Source organism: Hyla sarda, chromosome 3 (assembly GCF_029499605.1).
Source record: "Hyla sarda isolate aHylSar1 chromosome 3, aHylSar1.hap1, whole genome shotgun sequence".
Taxonomy (NCBI): Eukaryota; Metazoa; Chordata; class Amphibia; order Anura; family Hylidae; genus Hyla; species Hyla sarda.
This window is the reverse complement of record NC_079191.1, coordinates 39,206,141-39,226,891: the sequence shown is the minus strand read 5'-3', so window position 1 is coordinate 39,226,891 and position 20,751 is coordinate 39,206,141. Positions and strand designations below refer to the sequence as shown.

General features: G+C 41.2%; 1 protein-coding gene across 11 annotated transcripts in view; it reads left to right on the top strand.

Moving 5' to 3' along the window:
- MYT1L (myelin transcription factor 1 like) overlaps window positions 1–20,751 on the top strand; it is a 580,462-nt gene that overhangs the window by 541,565 nt on the left and 18,146 nt on the right. For 10 of the 11 annotated variants that reach the window (XM_056564080.1, XM_056564081.1, XM_056564082.1 and 7 more), the window contains 4 exons: window positions 7,617–7,679; window positions 8,442–8,525; window positions 14,933–15,154; window positions 16,838–16,929. In XM_056564080.1, coding sequence (XP_056420055.1) covers window positions 7,617–7,679; window positions 8,442–8,525; window positions 14,933–15,154; window positions 16,838–16,929 — 461 coding nt within the window. The remainder of the gene's footprint in view (window positions 1–7,616; window positions 7,680–8,441; window positions 8,526–14,932; window positions 15,155–16,837; window positions 16,930–20,751) is intronic. The other variant, XM_056564087.1, reaches the window with a different exon arrangement.

The window sequence follows — 20,751 nt, the reverse complement described above, 5'->3', positions numbered from 1 at the left end:
TATCTATTAGGAGACATAGCTCTGACAATCTAATGCAGTGTTTCCCAACCAGTGTGCCTCCAGCTGTTGCAAAACTACAACAACCAGCAGGCCTGGACAGCCCGAGAGTTGTAGCTTTGCAACATCTTGAGGTCCATAGTTTGGGCACCACTCCAGTAGAGCCTTATCTATTAGGAGACATAGCTCTGACAATCTAATGCAGTGTTTCCCAACCAGTGTGCCTCCAGCTGTTGCAAAACTACAACAACCAGCAGGCCTGGACAGCCCGAGAGTTGTAGCTTTGCAACATCTTGAGGTCCATAGTTTGGGCACCACTCCAGTAGAGCCTTATCTACCAGGAGACATAGCTCTGACAATCTAATGCAGTGTTTCCCAACCAGTGTGCCTCCAGCTGTTGCAAAACTACAACACCCATCATTCCTGGACAGCCCGAGAGTTGTAGCTTTGCAACATCTTGAGGTCCATAGTTTGGGGACCACTCCAGTAGAACCTTATCTACCAGGAGACATAGCTCTGACAATCAAATGCAGTGTTTCCCAACCAGTGTGCCTCCAGCTGTTGCAAAACTACAATACCCAGCAGGCCTGGACAGCCCGAGAGTTGCAGCTTTGCAACATCTTGAGGTCCATAGTTTGGGCACCACTTCAGTAGAGCCTTATCTATTAGGAGACATAGCTCTGACAATCTAATGCAGTGTTTCCCAACCAGTGTGCCTCCAGTTGTTGCAAAACTACAACACCCAGCATGTCTGGACAGCCCGAGAGTTGTAGCTTTGCAACATCTTGAGGTCCATAGTTTGGGCACCAATCCAGTAGAGCCTTATCTACCAGGAGACATAGCTCTGACAATCTAATGCAGTGTTTCCCAACCAGTGTGCCTCCAGCTGTTGCAAAACTACAATTCCCATGATGCCCGGACAGCCGTTTGCAGTAATGCAGTGCTTCTGAATCAATATGCCTCCAAAGCAGTGTTTCCCAACCAGGGTGCTTCCAACTGTTGCAAAACTACAACCCCCAGCATGCCCAGACAGCCAACGGCTGTCTGGGCATGCTGGGGGTTGTAGTTTTGCAACAGCTGGGGGCACATTGGTTTGGAAACACTAATCTAAAGCAATACTAAACCTCTGTAAAACTATACAGTGACCTGCAAAATATGTGTTGTAGCCAAATCCTTCAGAAGCTCTGACAATCTAATGCAGTGTTTCCCAACCAGTGTGCCTCCAGCTGTTGCAAAACTACAACATCCAGCATGCCCGGACAGCCCGAGAGTTGTAGCTTTGCAACATCTTGAGGTCCATAGTTTGGGCACCAATCCAGTAGAGCCTTATCTACCAGGAGACATAGCTCTGACAGTCTAATGCAGTGTTTCCCAACCAGTGTGCTTCCAGCTGTTGCAAAACTACAATTCCCATCATGCCCGGACAGCCGTTTGCAGTAATGCAGTGCTTCCGAATCAATATGCCTCCAAAGCAGTGTTTCCCAACCAGGGTGCTTCCAACTGTTGCAAAACTACAACCCCCAGCATGCCCAGACAGCCAACGGCTGTTTGGGCATGCTGGGCGTTGTAGTTTTGAAACAGCTGGAGGCACACTGGTTTGGAAACACTGATCTAAAGCAAGACTAAACCTCTGTAAAACTATACAGTGACCTGCAAAATATGTGTTGTAGCCAAATCCTTCAGAAACTCTGACAATCTAATGCAGTGTTTCCCAACCAGTGTGCCTCCAGCTGTTGCAAAACTACAACATCCAGCATGCCCGGACAGCCCGAGAGTTGTAGCTTTGCAACATCTTGAGGTCCATAGTTTGGGCACCGCTCCAGTAGAGCCTTATCTACCAGGAGACATAGCTCTGACAATCTAATGCAGTGTTTCCCAACCAGTGTGCCTCCAGCTGTTGCAAAACTACAATTCCCATGATGCCCGGACAGCCGTTTGCAGTAATGCAGTGCTTCCGAATCAATATGCCTCCAAAGCAGTGTTTCCCAACCAGGGTGCTTCCAACTGTTGCAAAACTACAACCCCCAGCATGCCCAGACAGCCAACGGCTGTCTGGGCATGCTGGGCGTTGTAGTTTTGCAACAGCTGGAGGCACACTGGTTTGGAAACACTGATCTAAAGCAAGACTAAACCTCTGTAAAACTATACAGTGACCTGCAAAATATGTGTTGTAGCCAAATCCTTCAGAAGCTCTGACAATCTAATGCAGTGTTTCCCAACCAGTGTGCCTCCAGCTGTTGCAAAACTACAACAACCAGCAGGCCTGAACAGCCCGAGAGTTGTAGCTTTGCAACATCTTGAGGTCCATAGTTTGGGCACCGCTCCAGTAGAGCCTTATCTACCAGGAGACATAGCTCTGACAATCTAATGCAGTGTTTCCCAACCAGTGTGCCTCCAGCTGTTGCAAAACTACAATTCCCATCATGCCCGGACAGCCGTTTGCAGTAATGCAGTGCTTCCGAATCAATATGCCTCCAAAGCAGTGTTTCCCAACCAGGGTGCTTCCAACTGTTGCAAAACTACAACCCCCAGCATGCCCAGACAGCCAACGGCTGTCTGGGCATGCTGGGGGTTGTAGTTTTGCAACAGCTGGAGGCACACTGGTTTGGAAACACTGATCTAAAGCAGGACTAAACCTCTGTAAAACTATACAGTGACCTGCTAAATATGTGTTGTAGCCAAATCCTTCAGAAGCGCTGAGTACAGCAACACTTCTCATCGCACATCAGGAATAGGCGCACATAATAAATTCACGATACACTTTATGATAAAGAAATATAAAAAATAAAAAAAATGGTGAAAATGTTACACGGGGAGTAACTCTCCACGTTCCCGTCCATGCTTATGTCATCCTCATCTCAGCTCATTATCACTTCGGATCATTTGCATAAGAAAAAACGTGCGAAATGAAGATCTCAAGAGGGAATACTTTGCCGACGCCTGTTACATATGATCTTGTGTTTAGCGATATAACACCTCCCAACATTAAAAAATTTGACGCGCCACCATTATTTTCTGCTTATTTATGTATCTGATAAATTGACAGCTGGTTTTTCTGCAGTTCTGGATTACATAATGAGCGATTCTGCGGTGGAGCACTGCTGCCACCACCAGGCCGGTCTAGGAATAGGCAGCGTGCAATCACATCTTTAGTCTCTGATGTCTGTGACTCACAAAGGCGAAACATTGGGACTGTAAATGGAAATAGGAAACTGTGGGAATGCAAGTGACATGCAGGTTATGGATTTAGTGTACATTCACACTGCGGAATGTCTAAGAGGAGATTTCGTAGTAGGAACGTAATCCTAATGAAGCCAGTGCTATGATGGGGAAAAAATAAAATAAATATTATAATTTTTAATAAAAAAAAAAAAAAAAATATATATATATATATATATATATATATATATATATATTATAATGAATATAATTAATTAATTATAAATATATATAATATACATATATGTATACATGTATACATATGTATACATATACATTATTATAAATGCATTATATATTATAAATAGTTTAAATGTATTTATAATATTTATAAATATTAAAAATATTTATATATATATATATATATCATATAAATGTATTATATATATTATAAATGTATTTAGAATATTTATAAATATTAAAATATATATATACATATATATATATATATATATATATATATATATTGTAAATGTATTATATGTATATTATAAATATCATAAATGTATTTATAATATTTATAAATATAAAAAATATTTGTATTTGTAAATGTATTATATATATTATAAATATTATAAATTTATTTATAATATTTATAAATATAAAAAAATATAAATATATATATTTTTTTCTTTAATATTTATAAATATTATAAATACATTTATAATATTTATAATATATATATAATACATTTATAATAATGGTCATAATAATAATATATTTTATATTCAAATATACAGTATTATTATACAGTAATTATATTATACAGTAATATTAATATAGTAATAAAATACTAATATATTCAAATATACAGTAATATTATACAGTAATATTAATATAGTAATAATATACAGTAATATTATAAATACATTTATAATAATGGTCATGATAATAATAATAACAATAATTATTATTATATGTATAGATAGATAGATAGATATAGTTTTATATTCAAATATACAGTGTATATATATATATATATATATATATATATATGTATATATATATATATATATATATATATATATATATATATGTATATATATATATATATATATATATATATATATATACCGTATATATATATATATATATATATATATATATATATAATCTGTGCACCATTGTTTTAAACTAATTCAGTTTATATTGCATACAGTATAAAATTAGTGGTGCAGCTATAACAATGTGTTTGCACCTAGACTTTGTTGCGGAATACCACAACATTTGGTGTATTTCTGCAATGTTGCATCATGCTTAAAGGGGTTATCCAGGAAAAAATTTTTTATATGTATCAACTGGCTCCAGAAAGTTAAACAGATTTGTAAATGACTTCTATTAAAAAATATGAATCCTTTCAGTACTTATGAGCTGCTGAAGTGGAGTTGTTCTTTTCTGTCTAAGTGCTTTCTGATGAAACCTGTCTCGGGAACTGTTCAGAGTAGAAGCAAATTCCCATAGCAAACCTATTCTGCTCTGCGCAGTTCCCAAGACAGACAGAGATGTCAGCAGAGAGCACTGTTTCCAGATGGATAAGAACAACTCAACTTCAGTAGCTGATAATTATTGGAAGGATTAAGATTTTTTTGTAGAAGTAATTTACAAATTTGTTTCACTTTCTGGAGCCAGTTGATCTAAAAAAAAAAAAAAAAGATTTTTTCCTGGAATTTTTCCTTCCCCTTTAAGATACATTGAGGAATGAGATGTGACATCAAACGTATTTCACTGCCAAAATTGCACTAAAATCCGGTGCAGAATACCGGAGAAAATTAAAGGGGTTACTATCAGACCGGCGGTGGTCCGACTACCAGAACACCTGTCGATAAGCTGTTTGAGAAGGAAGTGGCACCTGTACAGGCGGGCACCCTCTTCAATGTTGACTGCTGTTTCTCCGTGAAATCACCACACATTTAGTAGGTGCAAGGCACAGCGGCAATATCCTGTTCCCTTGAATGAGACAATCCTACGGGTCCTAAGGCCAGGTCCACAGTACTGAAATTCTGAAGGTGGCTGGTGCCGACTGAACCATAGAAGTCAATGTATTTTCAGCGGTATCCCGCTGAAGAATGAACAAGATCATTCTTTCTACAGAGGAAATCTAGCGGTGGAAAGCTCCACCCCTGAAATTCAGAAGGACGCTGCTACAAAGTAATCTCCAAGTAGAATTTCAAAGCGTAGTGTGAATCCGGCCTTAAAGTATAGCGATTACAAGCATGAGCAGCAGCGGTAAACATTGAAGAGGGTATTCTCAAACAGCTTATCAGCAGGGGTTCTGGGAGTTGGAACCCACTGATTGAATTTTAAAAGATGAAGTGACCCTTTTACAGGACATTACTGGGACTTACCTATTGATGGCATATCAACATATAATGAGAGGTTGCTGGTTGTTGGCACCCCGCTTATCCTGTGGATAGCCCATCAATGCAAAGTTCCAAGAAAATCCCTTTAAAGGGCACCTTTCATCAAAAAAACTTTTGACACATTTTAGATTAATGTATGCAGCATAACTTTCCAAAAGCATGTTGTTAAAAAATATGCTTCTTTTTTTTAATTTCCCACTAGGGGTCTTCCTACCAGTCCTGGCCGCAAGCCTTTTTTTTTTTTTTTATGCAGCTGGGACACAGACAAGCTCAGTACTGCTCCCTGTCTGTCAATCAGGCAGGCAAGAGCCAGCACTGTGCTCATAGCACAGCAGGGCATACCCTTATTCGTTTTACTATCTGAGCTCTGATCTTTCTTCTCTCTGCACATGCAGATGTAAACAGAGAGGAGAAGATTCAGAGCTGCCGGGTGCTGTGTTCACAGCCTCTATGCTGGGCCACACCCCTTTCCTCCCTCACACTAGGACGGCTGATTGAGCAGCCGAGAAGACAATAAATCAGTTAGAAAGAGGAGATTTTGGATGAACAGAAGCACAGGGATAGTCAGTGAGAGTCAGGGACAGATGGGGGGGAGGGGATTTGGGAGAGTTTAGATCACGGTAGGTACTCTTTAAGGCAAACAATAATTGGTTTAGAAAGTTAGGCATCTCTAAATTGATTGTTCAGGAGTAGAGAACATGGCTGTGTTACTACACAATTCTACACAACACTATACATGACTTGTACAGTGATATGGTGCTGTTTCTGGAAAAAAGCAGCCATGTTTTTTTTTTTTTTTAAATCCCTAATGATTGTTCACAAATGAGTTTATGTGATGCTTCTACAATGAATGTAATGATTCTGTAATGAATTTAGAGGATTTTGCTAAAATGTATCTGTTTTTGGGGGGCTCATGATTGGGCACATTGTATGAAAAATCATTACGTCTATGACCATCTTAAAGAGAACCTGTCCCTATACAGACCTTCAAGACATAAACACATCAGATTTATTCTCACTTTTACTAGTGGGTGCAATTTAAAGAGGTATTAAGACTTTATTTTACTTATTCCCTATCCTCAGGATAGGGGATGTGTGAGATTGTGGGAGGTTTGACCGCTGGGACCCCTGCGACCTCCTGAACAGCGCCTTGACTACTTTTGTTTTAAATCGAGCGATGGGTTGACATGTGTCACCGTTCCCTTCATTGCACATCTCCGGCTATCTCCGGTGACTCCACAGACATAGAATGGAGTGATGGTGTGTGTGCAGACCCACTGCTCCATTTGAAACAAAAGGTTTAGAAGATTGCGGGAGGGGGGCCAGCAGTTGGACCCCCTGCAATCTCACATATCCCCTATCCACAAGTAAAATTAAAGGGGTATTCCAGTTATTTAAACTTGTTCATGGAATAGAGGATAAGTGTCTGATCACGGGGGTCTGACTGCTGGGACCACCCCTCCACAGAGCCGGCATCTCCCTGCAGAACGGTCCTGCACCTACCTTGCGAGACAAACTGGTCTCAGCGGTGATAGCCCACTCAGCCAATCACAGGCTGAGACGGGACACCACTGCGGCTGGTTATCAACTGAGCGGTCTGCCATTGCCGAGACCAGTACATCTTGGAAGGTGGGGGCCAGAATGCTCTGCGGGGAAAGACCAGCCCCGTTCTGGAGATAGCAGGGGGTCCCAGTGGTTGGACCCCCCACAAGCAGAAACTTATCCCCTATCCTGTGGATAGAGGATATTTTTTTTTATAACTGACATACCCCTTTAAGTCAGAATACCCCTTTAACCAGTTAATGCCCCTCAAAATAAATACAAAGTAAATACTTCTCAGTCAGTGCTGCCGAATGGTAATCTAGTCTCAAATTTATGTAATCTTTTCACTGATCAGCGGCACAGACAGAGGTCATGTGATCACAGTGCATACCAATGGACAAAGGTGGCGCTGTATATTTTTTCCTCCAAGAAGCCCTTTCATCTGATACCATGTCAATTTCTTTTGAAATACATGATATTCGCTTTTTCTGGCTTTAGGTGTCCGACTCCTGGCTGCGATGGCTCTGGACATATCACTGGAAACTATGCTTCCCATAGAAGGTATTATTACAGAATGAAATTACAAAATAAAATCTCAAAATTTTCAAAAAGTATTACAGGATGCTGTGGGTTGAAGAAAATGCAGCATGCATGGCACACACAGATGGTAACTGCACTGTGTGACTGCAACCTGCAAAAATCCCATCCAGCACAATGTAAATCCTGTACATGTGAACCTAGTCTTAAGCCGGCCATAGACCTAAAGATTTTCCCCAAATTTCTTTCCAAAAGCTTGTTGGGAAAGGGGCATAAATGCAGCGTCGCTCCTGGCCATGGGCCGTATTTCCCACAATAAGAACGGTTTTCCGTATGTAAAATGATTATTGTTGGAAATATAGTTAGACTTGGAAAGGATGACGATAAGTGTACTCACCAACAGAGAAGACATCTATCTGTCAGTATACCAATTGTTTATAGTATTATAGATGGAACAATTGTTGTTAACTATCATTTGGATTATCTTTAAGAGGTTTTCAGGGCCTTTAATATTAATGGCCTCACCTTAAGATCTTGACTGAGCCTGGTACTGCTACTCATAGTCTTATGAAGTAAATGATACTGAGCTGCAGTACCAGGTCCAGCCACAACCGTATGTATGGAGCTGTTTGGCTTTTCTGTGCGGGTGTTGGGAGTTAGACACCCACCAATCAAATTATCAATGGCCTGTCCTAAAGTCCCAGGAAAACCCCTTTATTGTCTATGGTCAGTCTTACTGGGGATCGAGTGTATTTATTGTCGATTGTACTGTGTTTCCTTTCTCAGTCTTTCGGGCTGTCCCAGGGCAAAGAAGAGCGGGATCAAGATAGCACAAAGCAAAGAAGACAAGGAAGACCAAGAACCAATCAGGTATCTTATGTTTTTTATTCCAAAGAGTCAATGCCGCCAGATTACTATCACCATACATAGCGCTAATTCTTGAAGAGATAGTCCGGGAAACTAAACTTATTCCCTATCCACAGAATAAAAAAAATGGTATATGAACCAAGGTGTCTGACTGCTGGGGCCTAATGTGATCTTCTATATTGGGCCTGTTCTACTAACCTGTCCTTGGTGCGCTTCAGCCCCTCGCTGGTGCCATTAATTGGCTGTCACTTGCCCAGACATTTATCACTATCCTGTTTAGTTTCCTTAACTACCCTTAAAGCGTACCTGTCATAGTGCAAAAAAAAGTGATATGCTGCTAAGTACCTAATCCTGATCATGTACATATAATTTTTATGTATCTAGGACCTATATATCCCTAAAAATAGCATTTATATGTTGCTTACTTTCTTTGTGTTTTTTTGCCTGGAGGGGGCGTGTCCATCTCTCTCCCTCACTGTGGATGACTCAGTCTGCAAATCACTGCACTCTGTAACCCTTTCCTCTCTGGGCAGTCTGCAAGTCACTGCACAGTAGTTTTTGTACATACATTTTCTATCTGTTTTTAGTAAAGCTGGATGCTAATCAACATAGCTGTCACTATGTGTGTCATTCAGCTTTCACAGACTCCTGAATGTCTGATCAGCTTCTTTGTCACTCAGGAGTCAGAGAAAGCTTTGGCTGTTCAAGCACGCTGGGAGTTGTAGTTTTGCAACAGCTGGAGCTGCAGTGTTTGTAAAGCAATGTGCTAGAGCAGTGTTTCCTTTAGCTGTTGCAAAACTACAACTCCCAGCATGCCCTCACATCCTTTGTCTGAAGTTTTGCAAGAGCTGGTAGCACACAGCTGGAGAATACACAGCTCTAACACAGAGATTTACAAAGATTGTACCCCCAGCTGTTGCAAAACTACAACTTCCATCATAGGAGTTGTAGTTTAGGAACAGCTGAAGGCTGTAGTGGTGCAATGCTGATATCCTATACTGGATACCAACACACTTTACGGCCGGTATCCAGTATGCTGCAAAATACAGAGTAGTCTGTCTGCATAAAGATAGATGACCCCTAGTGGTGGCTATTTTAATTTTAGATTTAATAAAATGGATTTTTATATATATATATATATATATATATATATATATATATATATTTTTTTTTTTTTTTTTTTTTTTTTTTTTTTTAAAGTCATCTTATCAGTAGTACTACAAAATATAAAAAGTTTTTCATAATGACAGTGCTTCTTTAAAGAACCTTTTCAAGTTGTTTGGTTATTTTTTGCTCATATCATGCACACTGCTGTAGTATGCTGCTGTATGCTCCAGTGGAAGTGGTGTAGTTTCTTCCCAGTCTGACCACAGTGCTCTCTGCTGACACCTCTGTCCATGTAAGGAACTGTCCAGGGTAGAAGCTAATCCCCGTAGCAAACATCTCCTTCTCTGAATAGTTCCTGACACAGACAGAGGTGTCACCAAAGAGCACTGTTGTCAGACTGGAGAGAACTGCACAACTTCCTCTGAAGTCTACAGCAACTGATATGTACTGGAAGTACAAAGATATTTAAATAGAAGACATTTACAAATGTGTATAACTTTCTGGCACCAATTGATTTAAAAAAAAATATTTCCACCAGAGTACCCCTTTAATGTCTCACAGGAAGTGGTCTGTCCTGGGTCTGCTGACTTCCTGTGAACTTCAGGGGGTTGACATCATTACCAATCACATTCATTCTGGCTGCTCACAAACCTCTACCCTCCACACCCAGATCTGTATGCTGCTGCTGATATATCTATGGGATCAGGAAATATAGTAGATATACATGTGGTGCACCTCCGGGTGAATGGCAGGACCACGGGTGTGGTGGTGTGAGTGGTGGGATCTGATGTTATTAACCCCAGGGGTTGGATGGTATTGACCCCTATGTGTTCGTGATGCCAGTGTGGTTTTAGGGTTCCGGAACACCACGCGCAAGGATTCTCCGCTATCCCACGGGCTAGTAGTGAATAAAGAGTCCACAGCCAGTTATGGTCAATCGGAGGCTTTACTGAGTAGAAGGCAGGTGAAATTATCTTCACAGCTAAGGCCAGAATTCCCAGAGAGGTGGCCAGGACTGAGAGGACCTTGCGGCTTGCTGGACCAATATACTTGCAGTTAACTTGACTTGAAATTAGACTTGACTTGACTATGTGCAGGACTTGACTAGTTTCAGTGACAGCAGACATAGACTTTAGACTTACTGGAGAGACTTGTAGCTTTTGGGCCTTCTAGATGCTGAACACTTGTCCTGAGATCTCTGGTGGTTGCTGCCTCACTAAAGACTTGTTCTCAGATCAGATGGTAGGGTCTAAGACACAGAATTGTAATGGCCACCCCTTTATATAGTGGGGGGCTGGACTAAAGCCCATTGGTCAAGCTGTGGGTCATAGGTTAAGCTGGTGCTCTCTGGGAGAACATGTGACAACAAATCATGTGACTGCATTACATAACATGTGACAAACTTATACACAGGTCCTTGAGACCTCCCACAAGTCCTCTATGCTATCCAGATATAGGGATCCTGTCTATGCATTAAAGTATACACACCTTTATAAAACCAACAGGGAGACAACAGGGGGAGACCCTGCTGGGGCCTACAGGTAGTACAGGACCATGTACCTGTACTGGGACATCACATACACCTCACCTGAGGCTGTGCTTTCATGATTCATTAGGGAATAAGGGTCTGATCAAGTAAGAGTCCGACCTCTGGGGCCTCGTTACTCTCCTTACGAGGCCCCGACTACTTACACATCTTTGAAGCAGAGGACGGTCCACCCAGCCAGTCACCGGTCTCAGCGTTGTCCTAACTCAGCCGGTGGTTGGCTGAGTGGTCCGTCACTTGCAGTTGTCCAGGAAGGTGGGAGCTGGAGTGTGTCGAGGATGTGTACGTAGCCTGTCAATACGGGATAAGTGTCTGATGAGTTCAGTTCCTTGGTATACACCTTTAACACACCAATGTCGGCAAAACTGTCCGACCACATGATGCGTATGCGACCTTCTATCTCTCCCCTGACAACTGATGTCAGTAGAGGGAACAATCAAGCATGTTGAATTTCAAGTGTCTAATCCTTTGATTCCCTGGTACATAAGCCGCCTCGATTCAGTTCACATGAAAACTTGACCGAACCAAGCATTTATGTGTATGTGGGGATCGGAAAAGGTAGATGTAACAAATGTTTATATGTGTATGGCAAGGTTATGGCTATGTCTAAGGGCCCATGGCCAGAGGTACCCAAAGCTCCAACCAAAGCCAAGTGTATCATGACTCCAATGGCTGCTAAGAGGCCGATGACCTTTTATGCCGGCAGGGGGCTCAGACTACTCTTACACCATCACTGCTCCGGGGCCCTATTATATGACTGCTCCTGAAGTCATTTGCTCCATCTGATCACTGTAAGGTGTGCATTAGTCTCATCGTCTCAGGATAAATTATTGCCTCTACTTTTGGCATCTGCTGCTTCGCCTTCAGGACATAAAAGTACAAGGCGAAGGTTTCTATGAGATTTCCGATCAATTAGGAACATTTCTTGCAGCTGTAAAATATGCTTTTAGCTCCTGGAAAACAGAAGTCAAGCTGTGATCTCACTTGTCACCGTGATGAGGCCATAACTGCAGATAGCTCCAGATTCTGTCCCTGAACATTCAGTCCGTCCTAAATATAAAGCTAGGGTGACCCCGGACGACATCACTTAATTGGACTCCATAGAATGCCTAACTTTTACTGGAGGATGTTTTTTTTTTCTCTTTTCTTAAAGATGTCACTTTTCTACTTGGCTAAGGAAATAATCATCGCCTGGGCTTAGAGCTGTATGTACTGACCATGATGCTCAAGGCTCAATTTGCCTCCTTTAGGGAATGTTCAGACTACGGATTATGAACGGAATCTCAGTTTGCAGAATACCGCGAGCAGAGATTCCATTCTGGCAGCCGCCACCGCAACACTTCGGCGGTAGGACCGCGCGGCACTGTGCCGTCACCGTTGACGGCTATTAAGTGTTCACAGACTTCCGCGCAAAGAATGAACATGTTCTTTCTTTGCGCTGACCAATTTCAGCTGCGTAATTGTCCACCGCTGAAATTCCGCAGTGTGAACGGGTCTCATGGAAACCCATTCATACTGATGTTTATGTTCAAAGCATGTAATTCCGTTCGCGGAATTCTGCTCACGGAATTCTGCGGGAATGACGTAGTGTGTACATACCCTTAGGTTTTGTTCACATAGCATTTGCAAAATGTCCATGTCCATGGCAGGTGCTGACTAGTGATGAGTGGCAGGGGCCATATTCGAATCCGCAATATTTTGGGAATATATGGACGAATATTCATCCTATGTTCGCGTAATTCGCATATTCGCTATGTTCGTTCACTTTTTTATCCCATGTGAAAATCGTAATGAAATTCGTATAGTGCGCATTCGAGATTATATCTTTCAACTAACTAACACTATACCCTACACTAGAACCTATCTGCTAAACTAACCTCCCCTATCTAACGCTAACTATCAATTCACTATATAATTTAAAGGGGTATTCCAGGCCAAAACTTTTTTATATATATCAACTGGCTCCGGAAAGTTAAACAGATTTGTAAATTACTTCTATTAAAAAATCTTAATACTTTCAATAGTTATTAGCTTCTGAAGTTGAGTTGCTGTTTTCTGTCTAACTGCTGTCTGATGACTCACGTCCCGGGAGCTGTCCAGCTCCTATGGGGATATTTTCCAATCATGCACAGCTCCCGAGACGTTACATCATCATTGAGCAGTTAGACAGAAAACTTCAGAAGCTAATAACTATTAGAAGGATTAAGATTTTTTAATAGAAGTAATTTACAAATCTGTTTAACTTTCCGGAGCCATTTGATATATAATAAAATCTTTTTGCCTGGAATACTCCTTTAATTTGCTTTAAAGGAAAGCACAGCACAGCACAGACAGTGTTCAATCTCTTCTCACAACCACATGAAACTGCAAAAAAAAAAATGCTGCTGGGAAGAATCTTATATAGTGAAGGGGGGGGGGGGGGGGCAACTGTCCGGGCACACAGGGAGTTGTAGTTTTTCAAATAGATCAAACTTGTGCTTGTCCTGGCTGCCTTCATGTCTACAGAAGATTTGGGCTCCGTTCACACTGATGAGTTTACTTGGTGGATCTGCGCTATCTGAAATCGGCACTTACTGTCTGCCACCATCCCCTTGACAGACTGCACTTTTCTTTGCAGATTTCAGATTAAATTTCTCATCAGAAGTACCATATTAACATTTTTGAACAGAGCAGGACTCAGGACTATCCCGTTAAAGGGGTTGTCCAGCCAAAACTAACTTACCCCTATCCACAGGATGGGGGATAAGTAGCTGATCGCTGGGGGGTCTGACCGCTTGAACAGGCCGTGATCTCTTGAACGAGGACCGGGCTCTCAGTAAGGAGTGTGTGCTTTAAAACTATTTATTTATGTATTTATTTTCATATCAACTGGCTCCAGTAAGTTAAACAGATTCGTAAATTACTTCTATAAAAAAAATCTTAACCCTTACCGTACTTATTAGCTGTTGAAGTTGAGTTGTTCTTTTCGGTCTGACAACAGTGCTCTCTACTGACGCCTCTGTCTGTCTCAGGAACTTTCCAGAGTAGAATAATATCCCCATAGAAAACCTTTCCTGCTCTGGACAGTTCCTGAGACAGACAGACAGGTGTCAGCAGAGAGCACTGTGGTCAGACAGAAAAGAACAACTCAGGATTACGAATTTTTATTAGAAGTAATTAAAAAATCTGTTTAACTTTCTAGAGCTAGTTGATATGAAAAAAAAAATAGTTTTACCCTTTAAACCGCTGTGGATGTACTAGGGCTGAATGTATTTTGCTTTAGCGCACATGGTCACAACTGATGTTCTGAGAAGAACCACGTACAGCAGTTTGTAGACATGAGCCTATAAGTTGACCATAGACTGTCATATACTACTACTGACATTCTGCAGGCTTCAGAGGACGGGCAGGACGGTAGCTTTGAAATTCGCAGCTGACATGTCAGTACATCCAGAACTCTTCTAAAATGTAGTGTTTTTGCTAAGGCAAGCTTTTCAGGAAACTTCTAATATCCAGAGAAACATGTAGCTTCAAAGTAGCTACATCATAAATCCATATGGTAGAACTAGAGCCAAGATGGCCGCCCAACAGGATCAGACTGGTGGCTTTTCTCTGGAAATGTTCAAGCTCATTACACAATCCTAGTTGAGGTATAATCCTGTTGTTGTTATTTTTGGTTCTTTCCACGTAAATTATTTTCCTGTTTTCATCTCATTTTGTTTCAGTGTCCACCCACAATAATTCAACTAACTGTTGATTGTTCTCTCTTTATAACCAGATGCCCGGTCCCAGGGTGTGATGGCCAAGGACATGTCACAGGGAAGTATGCATCACATCGCAGTGCATCTGGATGTCCTCTGGCCGCCAAAAGACAGAAAGATGGCTACTTGAATGGGTCCCAGTTTTCATGGAAATCTGGAAAAACTGAAGGAATGTCCTGTCCCACCCCAGGATGTGATGGCTCTGGACACATCAGTGGTAGTTTCCTTACACATCGAAGGTAAGACCCATGACAATAAATAATTGAGGCTATGCACTAGGTGGGCATCCTCATTAACTTCTTTCTTTGGGGAGACTGCCCAGCTGACATAGAGAGTCATATAGGCCATGCAACGCCTTCTGGGAAAAAAGGATAAAATGATCCCTCCTTAAAGAGTACCTGTCATCAAACAATATTTTCTAAGCTAACTCAGATTATATTCCCTAACTACTCCTAACACCCCTCCTACCCTTAAAAAAAATTTCCGAGCTTGAAAAAGCTATGTATCATACCTTTCCCCTTGCTCACGTTGTGTGAGCTCTCGGTAGGAGAAAGTGGGCGTTCCCCAGCAAGCCTGGCATCACTGAAGCCTGCGAGAGCTGTGCCTCACCATGCCCTGCACGCACTTCCTGAGTTTGGTCACCTGCCAGGCTGGGAGGAGACCAAACTAACTGTCTGAATGGCGCAGGATACAGAACAGAGCCACCTAGTGGCCATTTTTTCAATCACATTAAAAACGTATAAAGGTTGAGAATTTTAACAGCAAGTAAATAGCAAAGTGTGTTATAATTACATTAAAAACACTATATTAAAAGTTCTATATATTGTGCATCAGTGTTTCATTCAGGGGAATGAGGCTAAGTAGCGACATTATAGAGAAGCCAGGGAAAATCCTCAGACTCCATTCACACAACGGAATGCCCAACCAGAATCGCAGTAGACTCCTATTGTTTTCAATGGGATTCTGCTGCACCGTGCATACGGTGGAAGTTCTGCTGCAGGTTCCAATTCCGGACTCTGCAGAAAGAATTGATATGTCAATTATTTCTGCAGAACCTGCTCAGAAATGCATTGTTGTCTACAGAGATGGTGCATTTCCGAGTGGTCCTAGTGCCGACTTGTTGTGCTGGCGCCTGCAGCTTTTGTATTGTCTGCCCAAAAATGAACCAGGCGGAGATTCCACCATGTAAATGAGGCCTTAGAGTGTTTAAGTAGCTACAAAGTGGATGGGATCTGTAGAAAGGACATCAGCTTAATGAGAAAAATCTCCCTAAATTGACATTAAGGTGAAGCGACACAATCATTTGAAAAGACATTTCAATAGTTTTGATTGCACCCGATCTCTGGAGGGAGTTAGTTATAAACAAGGGAGGTTTGGGGCAGCGCAGGCTTTACTCCCTGGCAGTAAGTCAAATCTGACCTTTTCGTTGTATGAGTCTATGCAGTGAAAAAGGTCAGATCTGGCGAACCTGCCAGGGAGTCGATCGCGATGCTGCACACTTTACCAGCTTATAACTAGCGATCGCAGTGGGACTCAGGAATAAGATCACAACTTTTGACATGCCTGGGCAACATGATAAAAGTTGTTTCAATTAATAGTAATGCTTTAAAATCTTAGCCTGCAATTTTTGTTGGGTTTGCTTTTTTTTTTTTTTTTTGGGCTTCCACAACAAACGATTTGTTCCACTCTACGTGAACATAATCTTATACTTACTGAGTATGTTTTTGGGGGTGGACACCTACACACACATGAGAAGAATGTAGTGTACACATGTACTTCTTTCTTGGATAGTAATTTAAGACCCATATGCTGGTGTAATGGTGGAATAACATGCTATTTATTTTGTCAAAATGTATACATGTTTGTAAAGTAGCCATAGATATCTTCTGAACCGCTATTTTACCTTTGCGTTTTTCTTGTAGTTTATCGGGATGCCCACGAGCCACGTCAGCAATGAAGAAAGCCAGATTGTCCGGAGAAGAGATGATGACTATAAAGCAGCGAGCAACAAATGGTACTTACTTTTACAAATCCAAGATCTGATCCAAATTCTGTGCTAATATTTCTGATATTAAGCTTGAAACTCCCTGCATGGACCAATTAAAGGGGTACTCCGCTGGAAAACATTTTTTTTAAAATCAACTGGTGCCAGAAAGTTAAACAGATTTGTAATTCCCTCTATTTAAAAACCTTAATCCTTCCAGTACTTACCAGCGGCTATATGCTCCGCAGGAAGTTCTTTTCTTTTTGAATATATTTTCTGTCTGACCACAGTGCTCTCTGCTGACACCTCTGTCCATTTTAGGAACGGTCCTATGGGGAGCAAATCCCCATAGCAAACCTATCCTGCTCTGGACAGTTCTTGACATGGACAAAGGTGTCAGCAGAGAGCACTGTGGTCACACAGAAAAGACATTCAAAAAGAAAAGAACTTCCTGTGGAGCATACAGCAGCTCACAAGTATTGGAAGGATTAAGATGTTTTTGAATAGAAGTAATTTTCAAATCTGTTTAACTTTCTGGCACCAGTTGTTGAAAAAAAAAATGTTTTCCAGTGAAGTACCCCTTTAAAATAATAAGAGCTAAATACCTGCAGCCATCACTAGAGAAGTTTAGGAGCCTACCGCATTCTGTTCATAAACTGTAATAAAACAGCATAACAGTGTTTCCCAACCAGTGTGCCTCCAACTGTTGCAAAACTACAACTCCCAGCATCCCTGGGTAGGCTTTATAGTTTTGGATCAGCTGGAGGCACACTGATTGGGAAACACTGCAGTATACAGTAAGCCTCTTTGCTTCCCCCTAGTGTTGGCAGTAGGCAGCCAGAAAGTTGTCTTTGGAAAATGCTCAGCATACCGTGTTAGTCTTCCTGTAAAAATAACGGGCACTATGACAAACCTCTTTACAAGTCAGATGCCGTTGGTGCCCATTGTTTGATGGGTCTAAAACTGCCATCATGGTTTCTAATGTAACTGAATTTTTTTACGTATCTTTTTAAATTAATGCCATTTATCTCTACGGATTACATTTAAAATTGAAATGACATAATGATAATCTAAAAAAAATGATCATATATTGCGAATTTTGATTTATTTAGCAAATATTTTTTCATATAATTTAATTAAAATGCGGTGAGAATTTCTACAGCAAACAAACAAAACAATGAATTAAATTGCGTTCAATAATCTTATCTTATTTACATTATTTACTTTGGATGTCAGTTTTCAATACTTTACCTTGACAACAAAATATGTTCTCAATATTGTAGCCTAGGCTTCTTTCATTATACCTCAGCTATGTTCATTGTAAAATATTACTGTTCATCACACATTTCATTATATTAGACAGATTGGAGTAATGGAATGATAGTTATTTGTTGTTTTATGAGGACAGGTAAACACCCCCATTAAGCTTCGCTATAAGGAGCTCTGTTCCATCAACTTGTTAAAAGGACAAAGTTGAGTGGAGAGAAACTTACTGCGTGTCCTATATGTTTTCTAAACTCAACTCCTCTAAATAAATGGACACCCGACAGACCCCAATTCAAGTCTTTTTACAGTATGGTATAAGAATACATCACTTTGAAGGAACGACCTGCTTACCATTACATACTATTATGTCATACAACGGGAAGGGATTAATACATGCATTTGTTAAGATTAAAAGTTATCCCCAGTCCACAAGATAGGGAATACTTAGTTGATCTATTGGGGGCCTACTACTGGGACTCCCACTATAAAATGTCTCCCATATGAATGGAGCAGCAGCCCACATGGAAAATTGCATAATATTTTATTATACAACTAGCTGAGTACCTGGCGCTGCCCGGTTTTTCCTACCTTATCATTGTGGGGAAGGAAAAGCAACAAAGGAGGAAGCTTTTTTCCTCATATCCCATCCCTAAATCCTGACCCCATATCCCCTCCTCATGTCTCGACCCCATATCCCATCCTCATATCCCATCCCTTTTACCTGTCCTCATATCCCGACCTCATATCCTGTCCTCATATCCCGTCCCTATATCCCGATCTTATATCCCGATGTCATATCCTGACGTCATATCCCGACCACATATCCTGTCCCCATATCCCGTCCCCATATCCCGACCTCATATCTTGACCCCATATTCCATCCTCATATCCCGACCTCATATCCCGTCCCTATATCCCGACCTCATATCCCAACGCCATACCCCGTCCCCATATCCTGACTCCATATCCCGTCCTCATATCTTGTCCTCATATCCCGTCCCCATAGCTTATCCTCATTCCTAATAGAGATGAGCGAACTTACAGTAAATTCGATTCGTCACGAACTTCTCAGCTCGGCAGTTGATGACTTTTCCTGCATGAAGTACTTCAGCTTTCCGGTGCTCCGGTGGGCTGGAAAAGGTGGATACAGTCCTAGGAGACTCTTTCCTAGGAATGTATCCACCTTTTCCAGCCCATCGAATTTACTGTAAGTTCGCTCATCTCTAATTCCTATCCCTCGGATCCTGTCCTCAGGTAGGGATGCGTTGTAGTAAAGATATTGTACACTGAAAATAAAAAGGGTGTAGCTTAAAATGTGGGCATGTCTTTGTGAGATGGGACATGTCATGCAGGGAGGGTGTGGCTTACCAGCCGGACTGACGCACTCACCAGTAGATGCAGAGCGGAGCTTGTGGAGTAATGCAACAGAAGTCCTATATACTTGCATGGGACTTGAAACAAAAACCCCATCCTTCACATATGGAGGCAGGTTAGGGGTTAATTTAACTATTATATATTTTAAGTGTACAAATAAGTAACATGTGATGGAGTATTATCGAAATATTTCCAGCGGCCATAGTGAGGCGGCAATAGTGTTATATTTTAAGCGGTACCAGAGTGATAAGGTTGTTTAGCGGCCACTGCAGGGCTGCTCTCTCTTATATGTTGCACTCACCATGAGATCACCTGGTTATCACTTTCAATCACTGTTTTGGTTGGGATTACCATTTTAATCACATACAGTAAAAGTTACGTCTTAAGGGTTGCAAAATAGGGGTTTTATACCCCGGGCCACGGCCCTGGGGTTTGGTAATATATTCTCTTTGGAAGGGAATACAACACAGCTTATTGGGTAATGTCTCAATACAACAAGACCATTCTTGGAGAGACTTTGTGAGACTAGGTATTACGTAGAGACCATGGTGTATTTGTATAGTGAATTATGTTTAACCCTGAATATACAAAATTACCACGTCACCATTCAGATGAGTGCATTATCATAATCCTAAGGGTATGCAAAAACTGCAAGTGCTACACAAATCAAGTGTACCGTGGATTGTAAGGGGCTTGTAATACGTAGATGGACCGGATCATCCAAGTCCAACTCCAGTATCTGAATAATATATTACCCAGAATATGTTACTTTTCTATTTCTCATAAGGCTCATTATCCAGCATCACATTAAAGGGGATCTCCGGTGGAAACAAGTCGAAAAAAAAATTTTTTCAAATCAACTGGTGCCTGAAAGTTAAACAGATTTGTAAATTATTTCTATTTAAAAAATCTTGATCCTATCAGTACTTATTAGCTGCTGTATAAAACAGAGAAATTTGTGATTTTCTTTTCTGTCTGACAACAGTGCTCTCTGCTGACACCTCTGTCCGTGTCAGGAACTGTCCAGAGTAGAACAATATCCCCACAGAAAACCTCTCCTGCTCTGGATAGTTCCTGACACGGACAGAGGTGTCAGCAGAGAGCACTGTTGTGGTCAGACTGGAAAGAACTTCACAAATTTCTCTGTAGTATATCTGTAGTATACAGCAGCTGATAAGTACTAGAAGGGTTAAGATTTTTAAATAGAAGTGA